Genomic DNA, 22,895 nt, shown 5'->3' with positions numbered 1-22,895 from the left:
GAGATGATCCACCTACTAACACCCTCTACTCTTCCCCCGGGGGGAAGATGATCTTGCCAGAACCAATCCTTTCTTCTCTTTTGCTACTTGTCTGGCCCTGTTTCTGCCTATAAAATCCTTCCATTTGGTACAGCTCTTTGAAGCTCCTTCCTCCTTGCTGGATGGGATGCTGTAGGATTCATGAATCGATGATAAAGCCAATTAGATCTTTAAATTTACTTGACTGAATTTTGGTTTTTAACACTACTCATTTATCCATTTATTCATCAACAGGGCTGTCCTATCTACCATTTAGAACAAACCAACCCTTTACTCTTATGCCCTAAAGACCTTCCAGTGGCATCTCCACTGACCTACACCTCAGCCCCAGGACCCCAACTCTGCTACTATTAAGTCGATTAGATCTATGAGCTTGAGCGAGTTATTTAAGCTCACTGAGTCTCTTTGACAAAGAAAAACAGAGTGCTAAAGTTAAATCTGGTCTTGTGAGAATCAAGGGAGACAGGATATGTGAGCGCCGAGCACAGCTATAAACTCCAAAGCAAACTCAGGCAACATTAATGGCTGGTCCCTCTTTCATACCAGGCAACTCTCTCTCTTTGTGGCTCTCATTCTTATTGCTGTCATCTTTTCTATTTTGCCCTGACACTGAATCCACATGTTCTGGATACAGTCACTCCACCATCTCCTTTGAACAATTCCTCTAAGTTGTCTATATCTTAACACCAACATTTACGTTGCTTCAGTAAAGCCAATCGCTTCCACAAACTATTTCCTAACCAACGGTACTTCTCCAATGTTGAGGTGTGTGCAAATCACCTGGGAACCTGCTAAAAATTCAGTTTGATTCAGTGGGTCTGAAATTGGTCAAGATTTTGCATTTTTAACACCTACTAGGCAATGCGGTGATTCTCATACATGGACACACCAAGTTGCAAGCAACTTGACAAGAATTCCACTTTAAGATGCCACCCCATGGATTATAACCCAGAGCAGGCAAAACAGGAGTTCTTATCCTAGTAATAAGACATCAGGCCTGAAGCAATATATTTAAAGAAGCTGTGAACAAGCCAGGAAGAAGCCCATAATCCTCCTCTCTCACTGGTGCTTCCCCATAATTCTGCTCTGCTCAAACACACAGCTGGTCCTAGGGACATGCCCTTGCCCTGCTCACATGCAAGGTTTCCCACAAGTATCTTTGGGTCTGTTCCTCTATGCCCATATCACATCCACATTTTAGAAAATAAAAGCCTATAGCACAGGTTTCTTCCACAAACTTCATCTATAGTCTAGATTCTAGAAAACTTCTGGGGGTTGGGGGGGAGAGATCCTTCTAGGATCCTTCTTTCTAGAATCCTATAATGATCCTACAATGATCCACTCACAGCAAATGGGACTTGGGTTAGAACTCCAACTCCTAAAGTTCTGCCTCGTGGCGAGACTCAGAGCTGAGTGGCTTGTCTGCCAGACTTAGCAATATACAAATGGTTCCTCCAAATTGCTTTATTTGCCAAGCACCTTCAAAACTGCAGTCATGTCCAAGTTTTGGAGGAAAAAAAAGGTTATGATCATCATGCTCAGAAGTGAAAAACAAAATCAACTTTGTGTGGACTGAATTCTTCTCAGGCTTAATTAAGATAAAAATGGTGCAACGTAACAAACAAAGGCAAGTTAGCAGAGGCAAATCTTATATAAATTATATTCCCAAAAAATGAGCAAGATGTTTTAAAGAGTTCTTCTAAAAATGAAATCAAAATAAGGATTATGAAAATATCATACCATCTCCTGTGAGACATAATTTGGACTTTTCGAATCAGCAGAATAAAAAGAGAAGTCATAAGTGAAGGTCTTGGTCCGTTCTCTTCCTGAGTCCCCAGTCCCTCCTTCTGGTATCTACAGGGAAAGGATTATGATAATTATGTAAAAGCACTCACAGCTAAATGATCTATCCAATTCGAGAAAAGAAAAGTTCATTAGAAATATACAATGATCACCATTTTTCATATTTACACTCTAAAAAGCATTTACTTCCTCCTGACCATGCCCTGGGTAGGTAGGTAGGTAGGTAGGTAGGTTGACTGATCGATCCTGAACTCCTTCCAGCAATCCAGGCTCTCTAGGCTATGACAGAAGGCTACTTTTCTGGAGTTTTTATCATGATTCTCTCATACAAACCCAACACTCCAACCAGACTCGTATTTTTCCCCTAGCTTCAATACTTTTTACTGTTCCCGCCACTTGAAACCACCAGAGTTGGTGTCTGCAGGACTCTAGGGGATGCTAATCACATGGATTGTGATGTGACTAGAGCCCCTCAAAGTTATACAGTTTGGGGGCACCTGGGTGGCTCAGTGGATTAAGCCTCTGCCTTCAGCTCAGGTCATCATCTCAGGGTCCTGGGATCGAGCCCTGCATCGGGCTCTCTGCTCAGCAGGGAGCCTGCTTCCCCCTCTCTCTAACTGCTGCTCTGCCTACTTGTGATCTCTCTCTCTCTGTGTGTCAAATAAATAAATAAAATCTTTAAAAAAAAAAAAAAAGTTATGCAGTTTGGCAGCCCCACTGAAAACTCCAGGTCAGATGCTTCTCTTCCATGAAGCTACGCCTTGGGCACTATATCAAGAAGTAACTGCTGCCACTTCTAACAGACTAGATTCTCCTAGGACCTATTCTATAATGAGTTTATTGCACATGTCCGTGTAGCTTGTCTACCTTGCTATAAATCTAAATTGAACCAAAAACCATGTTTATAAATCACCACAAGCCACCAAAATTTCACAAAGTTCCCTGGACACACGCTGAAAAAATTTAATGAGCACCATATTTTCCAACATAATTCAGATCCTATAAATAAGTAATTCCTATGGTTCTTATTATTAAAATGTTAAAAATTTGGACATCAGTTTTCGTTGTATCAGATGAGGAAATGTTTGTAAAACTTTGTCAAAAGGCAACAGAATAATCAAGGAAAATAGATTCAATAACACATCAAGAAGAGATGCATCCAGAGCCAAGGGTCTCTTTGTTCTGTTTTGGTAAATATAATCTTTTAATGATTAAGCTTTTACCAAAGCTTACCAAAGCTTTAATGAAGCAAAGCAAAGCAAAGCAAATGTAAGTAACAGGAGGCAACAGCCAAGTGATGACTGGCAGAAATGGGGGAAGATGTGGTAGGTCAAAGGAGGGAAAGCCAAGTAGGGCCAGACAGAGCTAGAAGGTACAAGGACTGTGGTCAGAGAAGAAAGACAGACATTTCACTAGAGAATGTTCAGGCAAAGGAACACCAGGGCTTCAAAGGAAGCCTATCAAATTATCCAGAGCACAGCCCAATTGGAAGATAGGAGCATTCCCTAGCTTCTACCACTGGAGATCAAGTGCCACTACTTTGAGACTGGATTTCAAAGCATCCAGTCCCTTGAGCCACAAATTAACAGAAATCCAATTAGAGATTGATCTGCACTTGGCCATGGAGCAGCAGGCCTCAGAAACCCAAACCTATAAATTAGTGACAAACATAGGAGGACAAAGGGGTTGAGTCCATAAAGCACATGATTTATTATTATTAATTTTACACTCTTATCCGTCCCCCCAAGTGAAAAGTATTCACGGTCCTTAAAAAAATTCACTGACCAAAGGGAAAAAAAAAAATAGGATATTTAACATGTAAAAGGAAGAACATGCCATCCCAGAAAATTCTGGTTTTTTTCAAGTATCTTTTTCAGGAAAAAAAAAAAAATCCATTTTTTAAAAATCTTTCATCCCTTGAGTTTTGAATAATAACACAAGCTCCTCTTGCAAAGTTTACAAGACATGACTATTTTCATTAAGAATGGAAACCAATCTAGGGCCAACACTTAATGATTCACAGAATTCAGCCAATCGCCAAGCTAAGGATCTTCCACAGGATACAGGATAACAATGTTGAGTTAAACCCATGAGCTCACATACCAGGACTTTGAGGTCAAATGAAACCAGGGATAGGAGAGGAGACAGAGCATCACCCTTTTGCTTCACGGATGATCCCTAGCCAAGTGCAAGCTGATGTGGCTAGTTGAACTGAGAAGGCGGGGAAAGGAAATGGCAGATGTGTTTCATTTACCAACAGATCATTCTGACAATAAAACAAACTGGAGGCTCCCGGAGCAAGTCCAGGTTGCTACTTGCCTTTAAGTTTGTAATTGTTGTTTTGCTTTTCTCCATTTGAATAATGAATTTGGCTTCCAAGTCCTTTTCCCTGCAACACAAATAATTCAGTACTAGTTAGGAGAGAAAAGATTGTTTGGAAAACATTTGTTTTATTTACTTTTTACATATGGGGGTTTGTTTTTAAATGGCATATGAAGCACAATCTGTGGTTCCCACTCCTCCCAAATCCTTACTAATATAAACACAAAGACACACAAAACAGATGCCACAATCAAAAAACTTAAGACTGACAAATAGTGTGTTCTCAAAACCTGGAAGAATTTCTAACTGTGAGCCAAAAGGAGTGTAAATTAAATGACAGAAACTGTGGAGGGCTGTGTGACTCATGAAAGAAGCCATGCTTTCTTTTTTTTTTTTCCTGTTACCTGGTTACAAAAAGACTGACACCTCCCCTTCACCCAGGATGAGAACCAAGAAGAAAAACTGGTGTGAATGGTCACAAACAGGTACTGCTTCTAGAAGCAGCCAGGGCACTGCCCCTTCCCCTCATCTTCTTTCCATAAGCATTCAGAAACTGCAGTTCCTGGAAAACTGCAGAACTGGAAATCCACAGAACTCCTAAGAAGTACAGTTCACGAGAATAAATGACACGTATCCACACAGTGGAGTGGTCTGTCACTGACACAGGACTGAGGATAGTTTCCATATACTGCTGGGGGGTGGTAGCCAGGATGTAATATTGTTAAGAGGGGAACGCAAAGTGAAGAAAAGTCTACAGAGAATGCTACCACTTTTACTTAAAAACAAAAACGATAGCCTACATATTTTTCAAAAGGTCAACTACGGAAAAAGAAGAAAACAGAGTGGAGGAGACAGAGACAGAGACTAGATTTCTACAAAGTATCTTGATCTATAGATCATCTCTAGAATGAGCACAATAATTTACACAAAAAACAAAACAAGATTGTTATTTAAAGTGACCTGAAACACATCAGTATTAAAAAAAGAAAGAAAGAAAAGAAAAGCCTGAAGTGCAGGCCTTACGTCCAGTGTTAAAAAATAAGAGAAAAATAAAAATTAAAATAAAAGGAACTAAGACACAAAAATAAGCTGAGGCAGGTGAACCTAACTGGGCTTTGGCACCACATGGTGTGAGACGATGTCAGTTTTGACTAGATACTGAACTCTGACTGTAGAATGCAGTGGGGTATAGCCCAAGGAGAAAAAAAAACTGTAAAGAAGTCTTAAAGCACTTTCACTAATCAGATTTTTGCTGGTAAAGTAAGCACTGTCATTCAGAAATTTCTGTTTGTGTACTATGGACAATACCTCAGTAATTATGGTGGTGGCCTTGAGAACCAAGGGGTTTGGATGAACAGAGATAAAACACAAGATGGATGAGGTTAAGTTAAAAACTCTGTAGTCCTGAATCTGAAAGGAACTAGCATAAACTTTATTTGAAATTGAAAAAAGGAAAAGAAAGTACTCCCTAGCTTTGTCCTCTGAAAAGGCCTAGAATCTTACGCCCAAATTATAGTCTCTAAATTCCATTTAGAGTCAGGGCTACCTGGAGGATGACTCAAAACAAATATTTGAACTATCTCATCACACAAGAAAGCCACCATATCAAAAGTTAGTTTGTCCAAGTTGTCCTTAGGCAACTTCTCACACCGCTCCTGGTGATCCCTGCCTTCCTAGTATCTGGGACCCTATGTGATCCCTTATCCCGGGGGAGTGGGCTGCATCTAGCAACTCACTTCTAATGACTAGAACACTAAGGCCCCCAAAGTGATAGTCTGATGCTTCCTAGTTTGGATTACAGGAAGATTCAGATTTCTGATATGCTGGCGCTCCTGCGTGTGTGTCTCTCAGGGTCCTGGCAATGAGGACAGCCAGGTGCCACACTGCGAGACTCCAGCAGAGACTCACCCGGAGACAAAGAGCAGAGAGTCAGCAGCCACCTGGGTGAGCCTAGAAGTGCCCCTCCCCCAGCCAGGCTGGAAGGCCCAGGACTGCACCCTTGAGAGACCGTGAGTGGGTGAGAAAACCCAATAAACCCCACCCCAAACCTGAACTCACAGAAACGGTGAGGTAATGGATGTTGTTATAAGCCCCTAAATTGGCAGTTTAGGGGTTCTAAGGCCCTCAGTTGTGTTACACAGTTAAGAAATATCAATACAAGGGCTACGTCAAAAGGACTCAGGAGCCAACCTGAACTAAGTTCCCACCAGCCACATCTGAGCAGCAGAAAGAATGTGAAATATGCACCAACCTGAATCATTTGAAATATGCATCAACTTATAATGGAACTCATAATGGAAAAAAGTAAAAACTGAATGGTGCCCTTTGGAAAATCAAAAAGAGTCACCCCATTATTTTAAAAACTAGTGAATAGGGGCACCCGGGTGGCTCAGTTGGTTAAGCATCCGATTTTTAAGATTTTATTTGTTTATTTGATACAGATAGAGATCACAAGTAGACAGAGAAGCAGGCAGAGAGAGAGGGGGAAGCAGGCTCCCTGCTGAGCAGAGAGCCCCATGTGGGGCTCGATCCCAGGACCCTGAGATCATGACCTGAGCCGAAGGCAGAGGCTTAACCCACTGAGCCACCCAGGCGCCCCAAGAATGCGACTCTTGATTTTGACTCAGGTGATGATCTCAGGGTCCCAGGATGGAGCTCTGCTGAGCGTGGAGGCTGCTTCCTCCTCCTCTCTCTGCCTGCCTCTCTGCCTACTGTGATTTCTCTCTGTGTCAAATAAATAAATATTTTTTAAAAAAGATTTTATTTATTTGAGAGAGAGAGATCACAAGTAGGCAGAGAGGCAGGCAGGGAAGGGGTGGGGGGAGCAAGCTTCCCGCTGAGCAGAGAGCCCGATGCGGGGCTCAATCCCAGAACCCCGTGATCATGACCTGAGCCGAAGGCAGAGGCTTTACCCCACTGAGCCACCCAGGCACCCAAAAGAAATAAAAATCTTAAAAACAAAACAAAACAAAACAAAAACCTAGTAAATAAAAGGGGAGACTCAAGCATTTCCTACACAGTCAAGTGTTTTTAAGTTTAACCAAATAGTTGTTTGGGAAAGCTCCTCTTTTTAGAGTATTCTACCTAATAAATGAAGAAGAAGCAAAAGAATTAGAATGTCAGCACTTTGCAACTCTGATGAATTCATGGCTCCAGGGAATGCCCATCAACGGCTGCTAACTCCACCAGGAGACAACCAGACATGCTGTCCAGGGAAACTGAAACACGAACACCTCTGCCGCAGAAATCTTGTCTCTGGCCCAAGGAAAAGGCCAGCCTCCGACCTAGAGCTGACGAACAGTGAATGCCAGGAAACACAGGGAGCAGGGGGAACACATCAGACAATGCCAGGGACACAGTCTGCAAAATCCAGCTTCTGGGAAGGGCAGCGGGTTAGTGACCCAGCCTTCAATAACAAGACTAATAAACTGCAAGGAGTATAAAGAGGGAAGTGGAACTTATAGATTGAAAAAAGGCCACATCAACATGTGTCCCCAAGGCAGTTCTCACTTTTGGGTCCAAAATGGACCTGCCCAAGATCTATCAGCCTATCAGCCAAGGACACCTGGGTGGCTCGGTCGGATAAGCATCTGCCTTCAGCTCGGGTCATGATCCTGGGGTTCTGGGATCCAGTTCCATATCAGGCTCCTTGTTCAGCAGGGAGCCTGCTTTTCCCTCTGCCTGCTGCTCCCCCTGTTTGTGTTCTCGCTCTCTGACAGATAAATAAATAAAATCCTAAAATAAATAAATAAATAAAAGACCTACAGCCAATGGGATTTCAGTGCAAACAGAAAAAAAGCCATTTTTAGAAATTACAAGATATCTAGATAAATCTTAACACTGACTAAATACAAATTGGTTTTAAGGATTAATTACTGCCATTTTTGGTATGATAATGGTTTCATGATTTTTTTTTAAAGTCTTAACTTTTTAGAGACACACATTGAAATATTTATAAATGAAATAATATGAGGTCTGAGATTTCCTTAAAATAATCCCAAGGTGGGGGAACCAGGTGTCCTGGAAACCCCAGGATGAAGAGGCAGAATAAATACCAGCCAGAACAATGAAACTCAAACAGTATGTTGCAAACACCATTAAAGAACTGTAATGAATTACCATGGCCTGATTTAACTTTTCCAAGCCAGTCTGAAGAAATATAGGTCATGAACAGACCAGTAGCTTAAAAGACAAATAAATGAACTCCCCCCCCCCCCCGCAACCATATGCTCAGTACCCAGATCTTGGGCAGGTCCATTTTGGACCCAAAAGTGAGAACTGCCTTGGGGATACATGTTCATGTGGCTGTAAAATAAATACTTCACAAAATTACCCCTTTCTTTAGCGTGCAACTACCAAAAGCAGGCCCTGCCCACAGTGAGAGAACTACACAGTTTTATTAACACAACAAGAGCTGCCACATCTCAATCCCTCCCATTCCCATGTGGGTCATTTCTCTGTCCTTAACCTGTCTAGATCTTTTGCTTTAAAACCCCTGTTAGCAACAAATACCTGCTGGGAGCACACAATCAACCAGGGATGGAAGATCAGAAGGGACTCCAACAGGTGCTCACACGACTTGTCAATTCTGACTTATAAGACATGAAGGAATGCGACCTACACTGTGTCCACCGCTCTTACAGAAGTCAGAGACAAAGTAATTCCAAGGCTCACAGCCTTATACCTTATAAAGATCCCTCTGTATGATCAATTATTTTTCCCTATAGGTAGCCATGGCAGTATCTCCCTTGGAGTTTGAAATGAACATCCACTCTATAAAAATACTAGTGAAGACATCAACTGGAAGACCATTATGTCCTATGAGCATCTATGAGCCACTTCTGAAACCTGAGATGCTGGGTGGGTTTCAACGGGTTCACAACCTTGAAATCATCTGCACTGTGATGTGGCGGCAGGAGGGGGGAGGTGGCAGGTTCACTGTTCTTGAGGTCTATAACTTTCTTCACTTTCTCAAAGAGCTCTGGACCCCCAAAAGACAGGTGCTCCAGCTCAGACCCCTGTGACTCAAAATGCAGCCCAGGAACCAACAGCATTGGTAGCCCCAAGGCTCATTAGAAAGGAGGGATCTCAAGCCCCAACACAGACCTACTGAGGGGGAACCTGCACTGTAACAAGAGCCCTTCATGACTCCAGTGAACAGGAAAGCCTGGAAAGCACTGTGCTGACACTATCAATCTGACAGAGTGATTACTGGCCTTACATTTACTCTCATGAGACACACTCCTTAATGTTACCTACTTTGTGCACTGGGAAACTCACTACCCTTATACTTTGACCTTTAAGGTTTTTTTGTAAAGTCACATGGCAGAATATGGGTACAACCTAAACTAGCTGACACTGTCATTTACTCTTGGCTCGTAAATTGTTCAGTGGCTTCTGAACGAAAACAACAAGTGTCTGACTTACTGGGACCTAAGAAGTCATCTGAGTGTTGTGACATCCAGATGACCTCATTCCCAGCACACAGCAAACCCATCAGCTTTTAGCCCTTTCTATCCCCAGACTGTTTCCCAATGTCAGGGTGAGGTTGCCACCAATAGCTTGAAGTCATTCTTAAAAATAGTCAGGGTTAGGGAATAACTGAGGGAGAAAATGGCCAGGGGACAGAATCTTAAAAAACTCAGAGAGTAAGAGAAGAAAGGAAGAGCCAGTTATGGAAACAGAAGCATGACTCAGAAAAGATCTTATTAGCAAAGCCGTGGGTCAAGATGATGCTTCTCAGTTTCAAAAAGTCACTCAACAAGAGCTGGAATGATCTTTGAAGAAGGAACTAGAAAAAATACCAGAGCACCATCACCTGAGTTTAAGCACGCTAAAGAAATACCTTACTGGATTTTCAGAAGCTATTTCAAAGATTTTTGCAAGAAAAGGGACCTTCTGTGGACTGGGGAAAAATCCAGAGACCTCCAGAAGATTCGGTGCAGCATTATGAAGAGATGAGGGCCAGGGCTTACCTAATAATATTTATCTTCTGTGCTGAACTGGCTGGTGGTTGTAAAACTCAATGGCAGTTTGAGGACCAGCATGGGCTGCAAAAGCCCAAAAGGTCAGACAGGTGTACAAAATGAAAACACCTTTTTAGATGGAATCATTCAGCAAACTGAGTGTCTGAACAAAATCTACAATACAAATGTTCCTCTTATGCTAATGAACTAATGAGCTCTCTTAATACAAATGAAGATACAAAAATAAATACCAGAGAAAAACCAAACATTTCATGTGAAAAATCTACATTATTAATCAAAGCAGGTACCCAAGGATTAATAAAGAATCCTGATTGCTGGGACACCTGGGTGGCTCAGTCGTTAAGCGTCTGCCTTTGGCTCAGGTCATGATCCCAGGGTCCTGGGATGGAGCTACCCTTCAGCAGGAGGCCTGCTTCCCTCCCTCCCCCACCCCGCCCCACCCCCTGCTTGTGTTCCCTCTCTTGCTATCTCTCTCTGTCAAATAAATAAATAAAATCTTTAAAAGAAAAAAGAAAAAAGAATTCTGATTGCCTGCAACAAAGAATGTATCTTATTCAGGGGAGAACACAGAAGCCTGGTACCCCAGGTCATGGTGACATTTACGCCAGTTTCTGCAACTCTGGTTTGCTAGATACCCTCCTGGGAGAAGGCAAAGAACATATTTCTGTGTCTAATGTAGATAATCTGAGTGCCATGGTGGAGCCTGATGTCCTTATGAACCCAGCCAACGGAAAACCCTGTGAACTTGTCGCAGAAGTCACAAATAAAACACAGTAAAGGGTGGGACACTCAGTATGAAGTCTGGTGACTGATGGAAATCGCTCAAGGGCCAAAAGCACACATTGATGAGTCTGAGTCTTATCAAAATTCCAAATATTTATTGCCAACAACGTGAGATCCATATCTCTCTTGCATCGGTTAAAAAGCCTGCAGGAGCAAAATGCTATTGACATGGAAATCACTGTAAATCCAGGGACTGGATGGAAGGCTGAATGTCACTCAGTCAGAAACTGCAGTCAGGGCTACCTGGAAAAGGTTTTAAAATCTAAGTATTAATGTTCCTACAAGGCAGTTTCCGCCTGTCAAAACCACACCAGATCTCTCGCTTGTAATGTCAAACTTCTTACGGTCTTTTTTTTTTTTTTTCTTTTTTTAAGATTTTACTTATTTATTTGACAGAGAGCAGGAGCAAGCAAGGGAGCGCACAAGCAGGGGCAAGGGCATTGGGAGAGGGAGAAGCAGGCTCCCCACTGAGCAGGGATTCCAAGTGGGGCTCAATCCCAGGACCCCGGATCATGATCTGAGCCGAAGGCAGATGTTTAACCAACTAAGCCACCCAGGCACCCCAAACCTATTACAGTCTTAACACGGGATCTTTGCCGGGAAAGCAGGAATTTTCCTCCAGTGCCCTTGGTTAAATTAGGTAGTTCTTTCACAGAGGTTCGGGATTACCTAAACCTAAAGAGATTTGAAAGTATACCAGATATGCCTGAAATGGATCCCTTCACAGTTGCAGGGGACGGCCACATGCGAGGATGTTTTGTTAAAGGGAACGGTCATCGGCACTGTTAATCGTGAAGACTGAGTGACGTTCCAGCGGCATGAGTACTGGAGCACAGAATTCTATCTGGGAACCTTCATATCCTGGACCACATACTGTGTAGGCTTCATGCTGATTACAGGCTAAATAGTTTCTTACAAGAAAACATTCTCGAGGATTTTAAAATAGGCAGGTACTTTATACTGTGTTACTGCTGTGTTAATTTTGAAAGTAGAGTTTTCTGCAATACGATTTTAGCCTAAGAAAAGCACAGATAGAAGCAATGCTTTTCTTCTCTGAAGATCTTGAAAGTTAGTTCATCTTAAAGCGCAATCCTGCTTAATCTTAAAACTGGGGCAGCTCTGCTGGAAAATCAACAGAGGCCTCAGTGGTGGTCACTCTGAATTACTTGTGATTTCAAAAATAAAGTTGTGATAAATAAACTTTTAAAAAAAATAATAATCACAGGTCATCATGATTAAGGCAGAGGCCATCTGTTCCAGAAAGGAAATTTCACACGCAACAATTTCCTAGATTGCTTCCTTCTTGGGCCTAAAAACTAAAACTATAGGAGAAAGGTGTATCTTTCCTCCAAAAGTATTAGCATTTATAATTAAAACGCTAGGTCATACCGAGCATATTTTAGGCCATACAGAGCAAGTTTCACTGTAGTTACTGAAAATACCCATGGAAAAGCCACTGTAATCTCCCCAAAGGGCTTATGATGGTCAGAATTATTAAATGATGACAGTGTTTTCATCGGTTGTAGATTCCAGGAGAGTTGTCAACTTCCAGATATTCCAGAGATGAAAGAAAGAAGAAGGCAGGCTCCAGTCCCCTCTTTCCCGCCACACCCTGCTCATCAATCCCGCTCGGCCCCTTGTCCACTGGAGACACACTACTACCCACAGTCTTCACTTCACCACAGAGCCTTTAACTATCAGAGATGACTTCAGGGTCCATGTGACACTCCAATGACAGCCTTACCTCCCACTCCTTCATCCCCACAGCCAAGAGTCAGTTACTTAATCCTATGCAATCGATAGCTCGTCTACCAATCTGGGCCACATGCCACATCTCCCTGCTCCAGACACTGTCCCAGCAGAGGCCACACACCTCTCCAGTATCTTTGCCTCCAGCCTTGTCCCTTCCCACCCACACTCTACCCTGCTGTCAGCTGGATTCCTCCAAACCCAGGCACTTTTTAACTCCTTCAGTGACTTCTCAAAGGCTCTAGGATAAAATCCAACTCCCAGCAGTATACAAAGTCCTTCCTGCTCTGACCCCAGCTAATGTCGTCATTCAACACTGTATCAATCCCATCCCCTTATCCTGGCCTGGCCCACTCCCAGCCATCCAACCAGACTCCGCTGAGATCTCGCCCATCTGGAGAACCTTCACTGAGCCCTCCATCCCAACCCTTAGTCAGAGGGTCCTCCTCCCTGTCTTCACCACCAGACTCCAAACTTCTTCAAAGTAAGGACTCTACCCATCTGGGTTTACAGCCCTAGGCCCTAGCATAGCACCTGCAACTTTGAGGTGCCCATCCAATGGTTGCTGAATGTGATGGGCTGACTGAACATTAAATAACTGCCTCTTACCCCAGCCTAGTCTTCTCCACATGCATTCGCTACTTAATGCCAGTCTTCCTATGAGTTCCTATACCATTCCTGGTTCTTGCTCTCCCACAGGCTATGATGCCATCCAATTCCTATCCACATCCCAAAGCAAGGCTTGTCTCTGGGCTGATCTGAATCACCCACCCTTGATAAAACTTCAGAAACAATTTCCCTTCATACACCCGCCTAGTTCCTCCCAATCACACAGGTCTCAACCTTGCCGACATCACCTCTCCAATTAGGCTAGCAAGTCCCGGAGAAGCAAGAACCAGCTTCGTTCATACTCCACGACCTGAGTCCACTGAGCACAAGGGCAATAATCACAATCAGTGCTCAGTGCTTTGTCTCTTAATCCTTGGGCTGAAAACTGTAAAACGCCAGGCACAGAGGGTTCCCCCAGCTCAGGTCAATTTCCTCTGACATTTAAGAAACATGGGAAATAAATCCTGACATTTTTCTCATATTGAGGAAAATAAATAATCTTAAAATATTATTTGAACATTGATTTGATAATAGAGCAAAATGAACTATGTCTCTCCCAAGCCACTTTGGTGAATTGGGTTTCTTAACCGAAAAGTCAATTATGGTTCCTTCATATAAATGAGTAATTTATTTGAAAGGTCTGGAAACTAGATCATAAGATGCTACAAACGAACCAGCTGGAGTAAGTAGACTGAGTTATAGATCAATACTGGGGGGAGGGAGAGGGAGGAAGGAATGGAAAAGAGTAAAATGCCCAATCAGAAAAAGAGAAGAATTATGTCAGCTCTCAGATTCGTGCGTAGGAGTAAGCTTATCAGGAAAAAAAAAAAAAAAAAAAAAAAAAAAAAAAAAAAAACAAACAAACAAAAAAAAACCCTATGTTAATTCAATAATTTTGAAATGGTTTTAAATTATTCAGCAATTCAAATGGATTCCAGTTGCTCAGTTGATGGTGTTTGGTCACTCCTGACTGGGTGGTACTGAGATCTCCAAACTAAGCATTATCTAAGCAGATTTTAAAGAATAGCTTATTCACCCCAAGTTCTGAAGTAAATTGGTATCCCCCAAATTCACCTTAAAACTCAAATACTTTCTATATAATTGTAGAATCACTATGTTGGATACCCGAAATTAACATAATACTGTATATCCACCAAACTTCAAAAAAAAATGCAAACTTACATACTATGAACTAATATTTAACTGCTTTTACTTTGGTGGCAGGACACTCAGTAGCAAAAATAAAAATAAAAAGGCATTTTTTAAAAGAACGTGTGACCTCCATGGGTACCACTATGGAAAGAAGTCCAAGGAACACTGCTAAGTAGGAGAAAGAACCAGCAGCAGCGTGCGGACCATGACCCGGTCTGCAGTTAAGTAGATAAACAAAGCATAAAGAATATGCGCTTATATGCTTCCAGATGTGCAAAACACTTCTGAACATTTCTGGAAGGATCAAGAGGAACCTGTTAGCAGTATGAGTAGATATTGTACAGTATCTGAAAACAGAGGTATACTGTACTCTGATGTCCTTCTCTCAATGAATTGCTGAGTCCCTCTGCTCTACCCAATGACATGTCTCTTTTTCCTTTTATTCGGGCTCCAGATAAAATACAGGACACCCAATTAAATGTGAGTTTCAGATAAACAAGTGATTTTTAGTAGAACTATATCCTAAAAGTCGCATGCGATCTACTCACACTTTACTGTCACTTGCTACCCCAGGCCCCACCACCTCTGAGCTGAGAGCTATGCACCCAGCAGGCTCTTCCCCTCAGATGCAAAGGGGTTTGCCTCCCTTCTTCAGGCCCAGAAAGCGACTGAGCGGAGTCCTCACCTTCACCGGCACCCTCAGTACCCAATGCAGCAGCAGAGGCTCCATAAGTATGAGTCCCCTCGCCTGTGTCTAAGTGTGGAAACAAAGTCAGGGAGGGCTAGTCTCTTGCAACCAGCTTCTTCTTACTTAACCCTTCTGGCTGGTTCTGGGCATCCAAAGAACATGGGATCACTGACTACTCTCACTTGCTCTCCAGGAAATCATAAAAGCCTTCAGCTCAGTTTCTGGAGAAGACCCAGGGGAGACAGATGGTGAAAAAAAATCTGGAGTGGGTTTCTCAGGCAATCACCCAGACTAATGTCAGCTCCTCAGAACACACTTCAGCACATGGCCGCCAGCCAGAGGTCAGTGGCACCAGCCTCAAGCGGCGGCCAGTGAAAAGTCTGCAAAGCCCCCATGCCACTCCCCGTGGACTGCCACCATGGATGAGCCGGGAACAGCAGTGCTGTCACAGTCTTAGATGCTAGGAGCGTCCCGTGCTCAACGAAATCCCCCGCCGACCCTGCCATAGCAGGTGGGGGCTATGAAGCCTTACCTTCCCTTACCTTCCCTGGTTTGGAGAGGGTGTAAGAAACCTAAGAAGATTAAGCAATGAGCCAGCTGCTGCAGATTGGGGTCCCGGAGAGGCACTGTGAGGGAATTTAGCAAACAGGGTGTTCATTAGGGGCACCCTTGGGGTGGACACCTGGAGAAGGGCGAAGAAAGCAGGACCAGCCAGAGAAGACCATGGATCTGTGACACAGGCCCCCAGCGCAGCCTTGGCTGAGACACAGGCCCTTCAGAGTGCACAGCTGGGGCCACGATGGCCTTCAGTGGCCAGTCCGCATGGAACAGTCCCGGGACTGTGGGCAGCCTGGCGAAGGGGCATAACCTTGAGCCCTGTAGGGCTGACCCTGAAGGCCAGGCTGGGCAACACCATTCAGCAGAGGAAGATCCGGGGCGGGGGGGGGGGGGGGGCACAGGGCCTACCACCCCAAGTCCCCTCAAGTCCATGTGTAGAGTATGCGGACCGTGGCAGCCGCCACCCCAATTCTCCAGCAGAGCCATGAGTGGGAGCTACTGGGCAAGAAGCCCAGTTTCCTAGTACTTTTGTTTCCAGCAAAAGGAACGATAGCCTAACCATCAGAACTGTCTCAGTACAGATTAGCAGCCTCGAGGAGGGCAGGACTGTCCCTGAGAAGGTGGAGGTAAAGGCTGACAAATGTTTGTCTGGCCCACCCGCCCCTACAAAGAGATTTATGCACTCATTCAGTCTCAAATATTTACTGAGTAACCTATCATGCCAGACAATACTCTGGGTGTGGGGGAAAGGAGGTAAATGATACAGACAAGAGTTCTGCAGTCTGCATTTTAGGGACAGGAGAGGAACAAAGTAAACACAATACCATTTCAGATACTGGTAAGTGCTACAAAGACATGAAAGGGTATCATGAGAGAGAACTGAGGACAGAGGCGGTGGGAGGCCAGTGGCCAGTAAAGACCTTTCCAAGGCAGTACCGTGGGAGCAAAGGCCTGACTGCAGGGAGGCCAAGGGCCAGGCAAAGATCTGGGAGGGGCATTCCGGGCAAACAGAACAGCAGGACAAAGACCCTGGGGCAGGAACCAGTCCAAGGATTGAGGTTTGAGGAGGAGGAAAGCAAGAGACCAGCATGATTGCAGAAAAGAGGGGGACGAGCAAAATGGGACATGAGGTCAGAAAAGCCAGGGGGAAATTACATCAGGCCTTCCCGGACTCTGGAACTTAGATGTGATAGGCCACAGACACCGGAAGGTGGAATGGGGCGGGGGGGGGGGGGGGGGGGGGGGGGAGGAGTGGTAAAAATTGCACTTAGCATTTTTAAATGCTCCCTCTAGCTGCTGTGCATGGACTCCAGAGGGGCAAGAGTAAAGCCACTGAGACACTGGACCAGTGAGGAAGCTTAGCTCCCCTTCGCTCCTTCTGAAATGGCATCTCACTAGGTGTTCTCATCCCTTCCTCTGAAGGGAGCCCAACCCACGCATCCCCAATTCCACAACACAACTCCAGATTTGGATTATGCCTTTAGAGCTATCACTGCTGGCTTCCAAGCAGGCTCCTCTCTGGACACGGGAACACCAGTCATTGAAAAACACGGGTAAGTGGAAGAAAGAGCAAGTAGCAAAGCAGCGCGAAACTAGAAAACTAATTTGCAGTTAAATAGAAAGGAAGAAGGGAAGAAAAAGATTATGCACATATACTGAGTAACTATTTTCTCAATGCTCCTAAGGACAGTACATAACTAGTACCATTCTAGAAGCACAGAAGAGAAATGAATTAATTTCTCTTCAGTGAGTGGATGCCTTACTCTGGGCATTAGGAATAACTTAATTCTCTTACAGAACCCTGGCCCAGTTGAGAAAAACCAGTAGAGACCTGAAGAATTTCATGCCACTACAAAATTCAAGCTCAAAGCATAAAGAACTAAATTTTGCTGGAGACTAAAGATGATAATGACACTTTGCAGGGAATTCTGGATACTCCACAGGGAGGACAGCTGGGGGCCAAAATGATAAAGGGCTTGAAAGCCAAGCTGAGGCTCTTGGCTCAGAGAAATGGAACACTTGACAAGAAGAGGATGGACTCAGGATGAGAGCAGGAGACCTTGTGCACCACTTTGACTCACACGGAGAGAAGGTGAGGCCCCAGGAGGTTAAGGGACTTGCTCAAAGTTGTGACTAGAGTCAGCACTGTGGAAAGTTAAAGAATTAAGTAAGGAGTCAACACTCCCGAGCCACAGTGAATGGCTGCGGGCTGTGTGTAAAGCTAGAACCCCAAACTTGATTTCAGCTACCTCCGCTTGAAGTGGAGTTAGGTAGGCTTGGGCTCCCCATGGGAACATGACGGGCCAGTCAGCACATGTGAGCCATCCACACCAAGAGTACTATTTAAATAGGGTGCAAGGTATCTACCCCATGAGACACTTCATCGGGGGCATAAGAATCCCATCCAGCCTCATCACCCACACATCTGCACCATCCAAACCCCCGTCCCATTCCAAACTGTCCCTTCTTCTAGGACTAACAACAACCTTCATGCTGTTTCCTCAGTCTGGAATGTACTTTTCTCCTCCATCTCACTTTTCCTTCAAAGCTTTTAAAAAAGATGTTTCCTCCTCCAGGAAGCCTTCCCAAATTCCTCGTAGCCAGTATCTTCTATCTGAGATTCCATACCACACCACATCTATGAGCTATTGCCTAACACACATCTTCTGTGTGATGTTCCACAACACACCACAGCAGTTTCTACCTCTACCTGTTTACTGTTGGGTACCTACATGTTTGTCTTTCTCTACCAATCCAGTCGCTTCCTGAGGGCAGAGATAATGCCTTACTTACCACATATCCCACAATACCTAGCACTACCCTCACATACAGAAAGCCCCTGGATGAATGAACGAATAAGCAATGGAAGAATGAATGAAACGGCTGAATTGAAAACAAGATACTACTCTTGAATTTCAAGCACTAAAAGGAAGCTAATGCTTCAAATACTATTATATATTTTTAAGTGCAGATGTGTTTTCCCTACACATATCCGTCAACCTGACAGCTGTTAACTCCAAAGGCAGAAACGAGGCTTGGCTCTTCCCAAAGACCCACAGCTGTGCTCTGACTCCAGGACTGAGGCAGAAGGAACTTGGGTCTCTTCTGAGTCACAGGAGAGAGGAAAAATAAAGATGTGCATATGTCCAAACGTCTTCAATACGCTTCTCCAAAACACAGAAGCAATACGTTTGTAAAAGAAAAGTGGCAGTTTAAAAGGAATGGCGTAAGTGTAAATATGGAGACCTTTACTAATACTTCCTCTTGATTTCCTGCATTCAGATGTTAAACCAACTATTTAATGTCCAAAGGTAGCTTCCTTTCATGTGGCAGCGCCACGGAACACAAAGAAATGAGTTTTCTCTGCTCTTTCCCCATGTCATCACTACAATCCTCCTTGCAGATTTATCTCCATTTTAGAAAAATGTTCTCAGTGACAGCTTTTGAAATAAAAAAAAAAACATACAATAGCTTATAAAAAGAAGATTGATTCCTTTTACAACATTGCCAGCTAAATATACCAGATCGGAAAAAGGTATCCTTCAAAATACTAAATTGCAAGACTTTTTTCTTCAAAAGACTCCACTTCGAGTCAGAGTAGAATAAGATGCAAGGCCGGCTTCTGATGTTGCCAAGCAAAGTGGTTTCATAATTTTGCGGGAAAGCACTGGCCTTTGGGGACTCAGGTTGAAATCTTTGGTGACTCTGGCACCTGATTTAACTTTGCCAAGCCTTGGTTCCCTCACTTATCACACACTGATTGTGCAAGGCTGTGGGGGCTGAGCTAGCCTGATGTATCATTTATTTGCCAAAAAATGTACTAGAAGAAAGCAGGCAACACAAGGCCAGGCAGAGAGCCAACAGTCAGTGAGTTCCTCTCCATCACAAACCCAAGATCCATACAGGAGTCAGCAAGCGCTTACCATGCCTGTGCTGTCTGAGGCACTGGACACACACGGGTGAACAGAACCCATGCAAAGCCCTGCCCTCCAGGAGCTAACATTCTGGTGGGCAGATCTGTTAACAACCTTTCCAGGGCCTCCCCAGAATGAGTGGAAACGGAGAGAATCTGGAAAACACATTTTGCCAAATTTTCTAGCCAGATCTCTAAAAGATGAAGAACCACCAGAGTTGATCTTCAAAGGTTTTATTTACGAAATGCTTTATCTTCATCAACATAATCCAGAGGCCACAGTTCATTTAAAAAAAAAAAAAAAATCAGGGGCGCCTGGGTGGCTCAGTGGGTTAAGCCGCTGCCTTCGGCTCAGGTCATGATCTCAGGGTCCTGGGATCGAGCCCCACATCGGGCTCTCTGCTCAGCAGGGAGCCTGCTTCCCTCTCTCTCTCTCTGCCTGCCTCTCCGTCTACTTGTGATCTCTCTCTGTCAAATAAATAAATAAAATCTTTAAAAAAAAAAAAAATCAGAAACACCAAAATTCTTTTGCTTATTTTTAAATACTTGTGAAAGATGTCCAGTTATTCTGCCTATATACAGAATGTTCAATCAGAAGGCAGGAAATGCACACTGTCCTTCCTGCCCAGCAGTCCATCCCTCCCTCCCATGGGCAAGCTTGCAATGCTCGCTTGTGTGTTAAAGAGAGCAACAGTGGCTAGAGGCAGGAGTAGGTCAGTGGACACACACACAAGTCTCCCCTATACGAGGCTCTCGGGGATAGAGATGTATGATCATAGCTCTTGCCCTTCAACGGCCCACGATCGCCCCCACATGGGTGGGAGCAAACAGCCTCTTAAAAGCAAGGCCATTTGGGGTTGGATGAGTGGCCCACCCCACCCCAGGCATGGGAGGCCAGACCAAGAAGAGATCTGATATTGGTCGACATGGTAAATCAAATGAAGTCATCCAAAAAGGAAGTCCAATCATTGCCTAAAGCAGCAGCCACATTTGTATCCTGGGAGACAAGCAGGTCAGGTCAGTCACCAGACAGTTCTTTTCCAGGATATTCTTGGAACACCCAGCCGAGTCACACAGCCTTTCCCCAGTGCCTAAACACCGGCAGGCTTGATGAAGAGCTGCTCCCTGGCTGCCCTGTCTTTCTTCCTCATGCTGGTCAGACACGGAAGATGCTATGCCACATATGCAGCTTCTGGGTCGTGATGCAACACACAGGAGCAAAGAAACAATATAGAGGAAGGAGCCACACTCCAAGCAGATTTCATTTTGCCATTACCTAGAAAATGTCAGGCATCAATGGAAAGCGAGCACATGGACATCATCCTGGGCGTCTGGCTGCTGGGGCGTCACTAGTAACCACACTCCCAGCTAGGACTCCCAACCCAGGAGCTGCCCAGCTTTGCTGCACACACGAGTCTCCCAGGGGCTGTAAAATTCCTGCTGCCCGGCTGAACCCCGTCCCAGTTAAATCCACTCTCTGGGGTGGGAAGCCGTCAGTGGAGATGTGAGGCCAGTGTCCTAAACTCCTGGTTTCTCACTTCCGCCATTAAATGTCTCAGAGGGGCAACCAGGGCCTCCCCAACAATCAGCCGTCACTAGCAAAGCCCAAAGGAGAACACAAACCATGACCATGGACCTGCAGGAGACCAGGTGACAGAGAGAAAGACCAAACAGGCCACCAAAACCCTCAGCAAAGAAGAAAAACGCCTTTGAGCCAAGGCATGCAGAGTGCACACAATCAGAGCGATGTAGCCCAGAGTTTCACAGTTCAAAGAGCCAGGTTCACATTCTACATCTCTAACTGACCAATGCATGAAGGACCACCAAGCCACAGAGTCAAAGCACAGTGAAGGACACACTTACGCAGAAGCAGTTGCTGTCCTTAGCATTACCAGCACTGTTTGCAGAAACCACTTTGGGGTTGCATCTTTGAGGAGCCTCCTCCCCACCCAAGACATCTCCTTCTTGGTCTTCGCGGCAATACAGGAAGGACCAGCATCTCTCGGCATTCAGTGAAACTCAAGGACGCTTATGACGCAACGTGGGCCAAGCCAAGAGCACTCAAAGACAACAGCTCCCCCAAATACTGGAAACACCTGTAATGCAGGAATGGTCTGAAGCAAAGAGTTTTAAATAAAGCAAATAAAGGAGAAAGATTTTTTTTTTAATTCCAGTGTAATTGACATATAGTGCTATAGTAGTTTCAGGTGTACAATACAGTGATTCAACAATTCTATGTATTTCCTCAGTGCTCAGGATGATATGTGGACACTTAATCGCCATCACCTATTTCACCCATCCCCTCACCCACCTCCCCTCTGGCAACCATCTGTTTATTCTCTATAGTTAAGAGTCTGGTTTTTGTCTCTTTTCTTTGTTCATTTGTTTTGTTTCTTAAATTCCACACGAGTGAAATCATATGGTATTTGTCTTTCTCTGACGGATTCCACTTAGCCTTATTCTCTAGAACCATCCACGTTGTTGCAAATGGTTAAGATTTCATTCTTTTTATGGCTCAGGAATACTCCATTGTGTATATATATAAAACCACATCTTCTTTGTTCTTCTGTCTTGCTATGGACACCGTGGCTGCTTTCATATGTTGACCAGTATAAATAATGCTGATATTAACAGAGGGGTCCATGTAACTTCCTGAATAATGTCTTCATTTTCTTCAGGTAAAGACCCAGTAGTGGGATTACTGGATCATATGGTAATTCTATTTTTAATTTTTTGAGGAACCCCCATACTGTTGCCCACAGTGTGGCTGCACCAATTTGCATTCCCACCAACAGTGCACAAGTGTTCCTTTTTCTCCACATGTTTGTCAACAATTGTTATTTCCAGTCTTTTTTATATTAGCCATTTTGGCAGGTATCTGTGGTATCTCCTTGTGGTTTGGTTTGCCTTTCCCTGATGATACGTAATGTTGAACATCTTTTCCTGTGTCTGTTGGCCATCTGTATGTCTTCCCTAGAGAAACGTCTGTCCATGCCTTTTGCTCATTTTTTAATTGGATTATTTGTGTTTTTGGTGTTGAGTTATACAAAGTGGATACCGACCTTTTATCAGAAATTTCATTTGTAAATATCTCTCCTATCCGGTAAGCTGTCTTTTAGTTCTGTTGATTGATTCATTCGCTGTGCAGGAACTTGTTATTTTGATGTAGGAGAGGAATTTTAAAAATTCATTCTAAACCCAATGTTTTTCAGCAGCAACCCAAGGCTAGTATTGCTGCACCCTGTGTTCTAGAATAATTAGTGGTCAATATTTTATTTATTTTTTTTTTAAG

General features: G+C 44.0%; 1 protein-coding gene across 5 annotated transcripts in view; it reads right to left on the bottom strand.

The window, feature by feature from the left end:
- KIF16B (kinesin family member 16B) overlaps positions 1-22,895 on the bottom strand; it is a 282,073-nt gene that overhangs the window by 240,068 nt on the left and 19,110 nt on the right. For all 5 annotated transcript variants that reach the window (XM_047744532.1, XM_047744534.1, XM_047744535.1 and 2 more), the window contains exons 2-3: positions 4,162-4,231; positions 1,780-1,893 (exon numbers count right to left, since the gene is read on the bottom strand). In XM_047744532.1, the coding sequence (XP_047600488.1) occupies positions 1,780-1,893; positions 4,162-4,231 (184 nt within the window). The remainder of the gene's footprint in view (positions 1-1,779; positions 1,894-4,161; positions 4,232-22,895) is intronic.

The sequence above is a fragment of the Lutra lutra genome, chromosome 9, assembly GCF_902655055.1.
Source record: "Lutra lutra chromosome 9, mLutLut1.2, whole genome shotgun sequence".
NCBI lineage: Eukaryota > Metazoa > Chordata > Mammalia > Carnivora > Mustelidae > Lutra > Lutra lutra.
The sequence above is the reverse complement of the archived record's forward strand: the minus strand, read 5'-3'. Positions and strand labels throughout refer to the sequence as shown.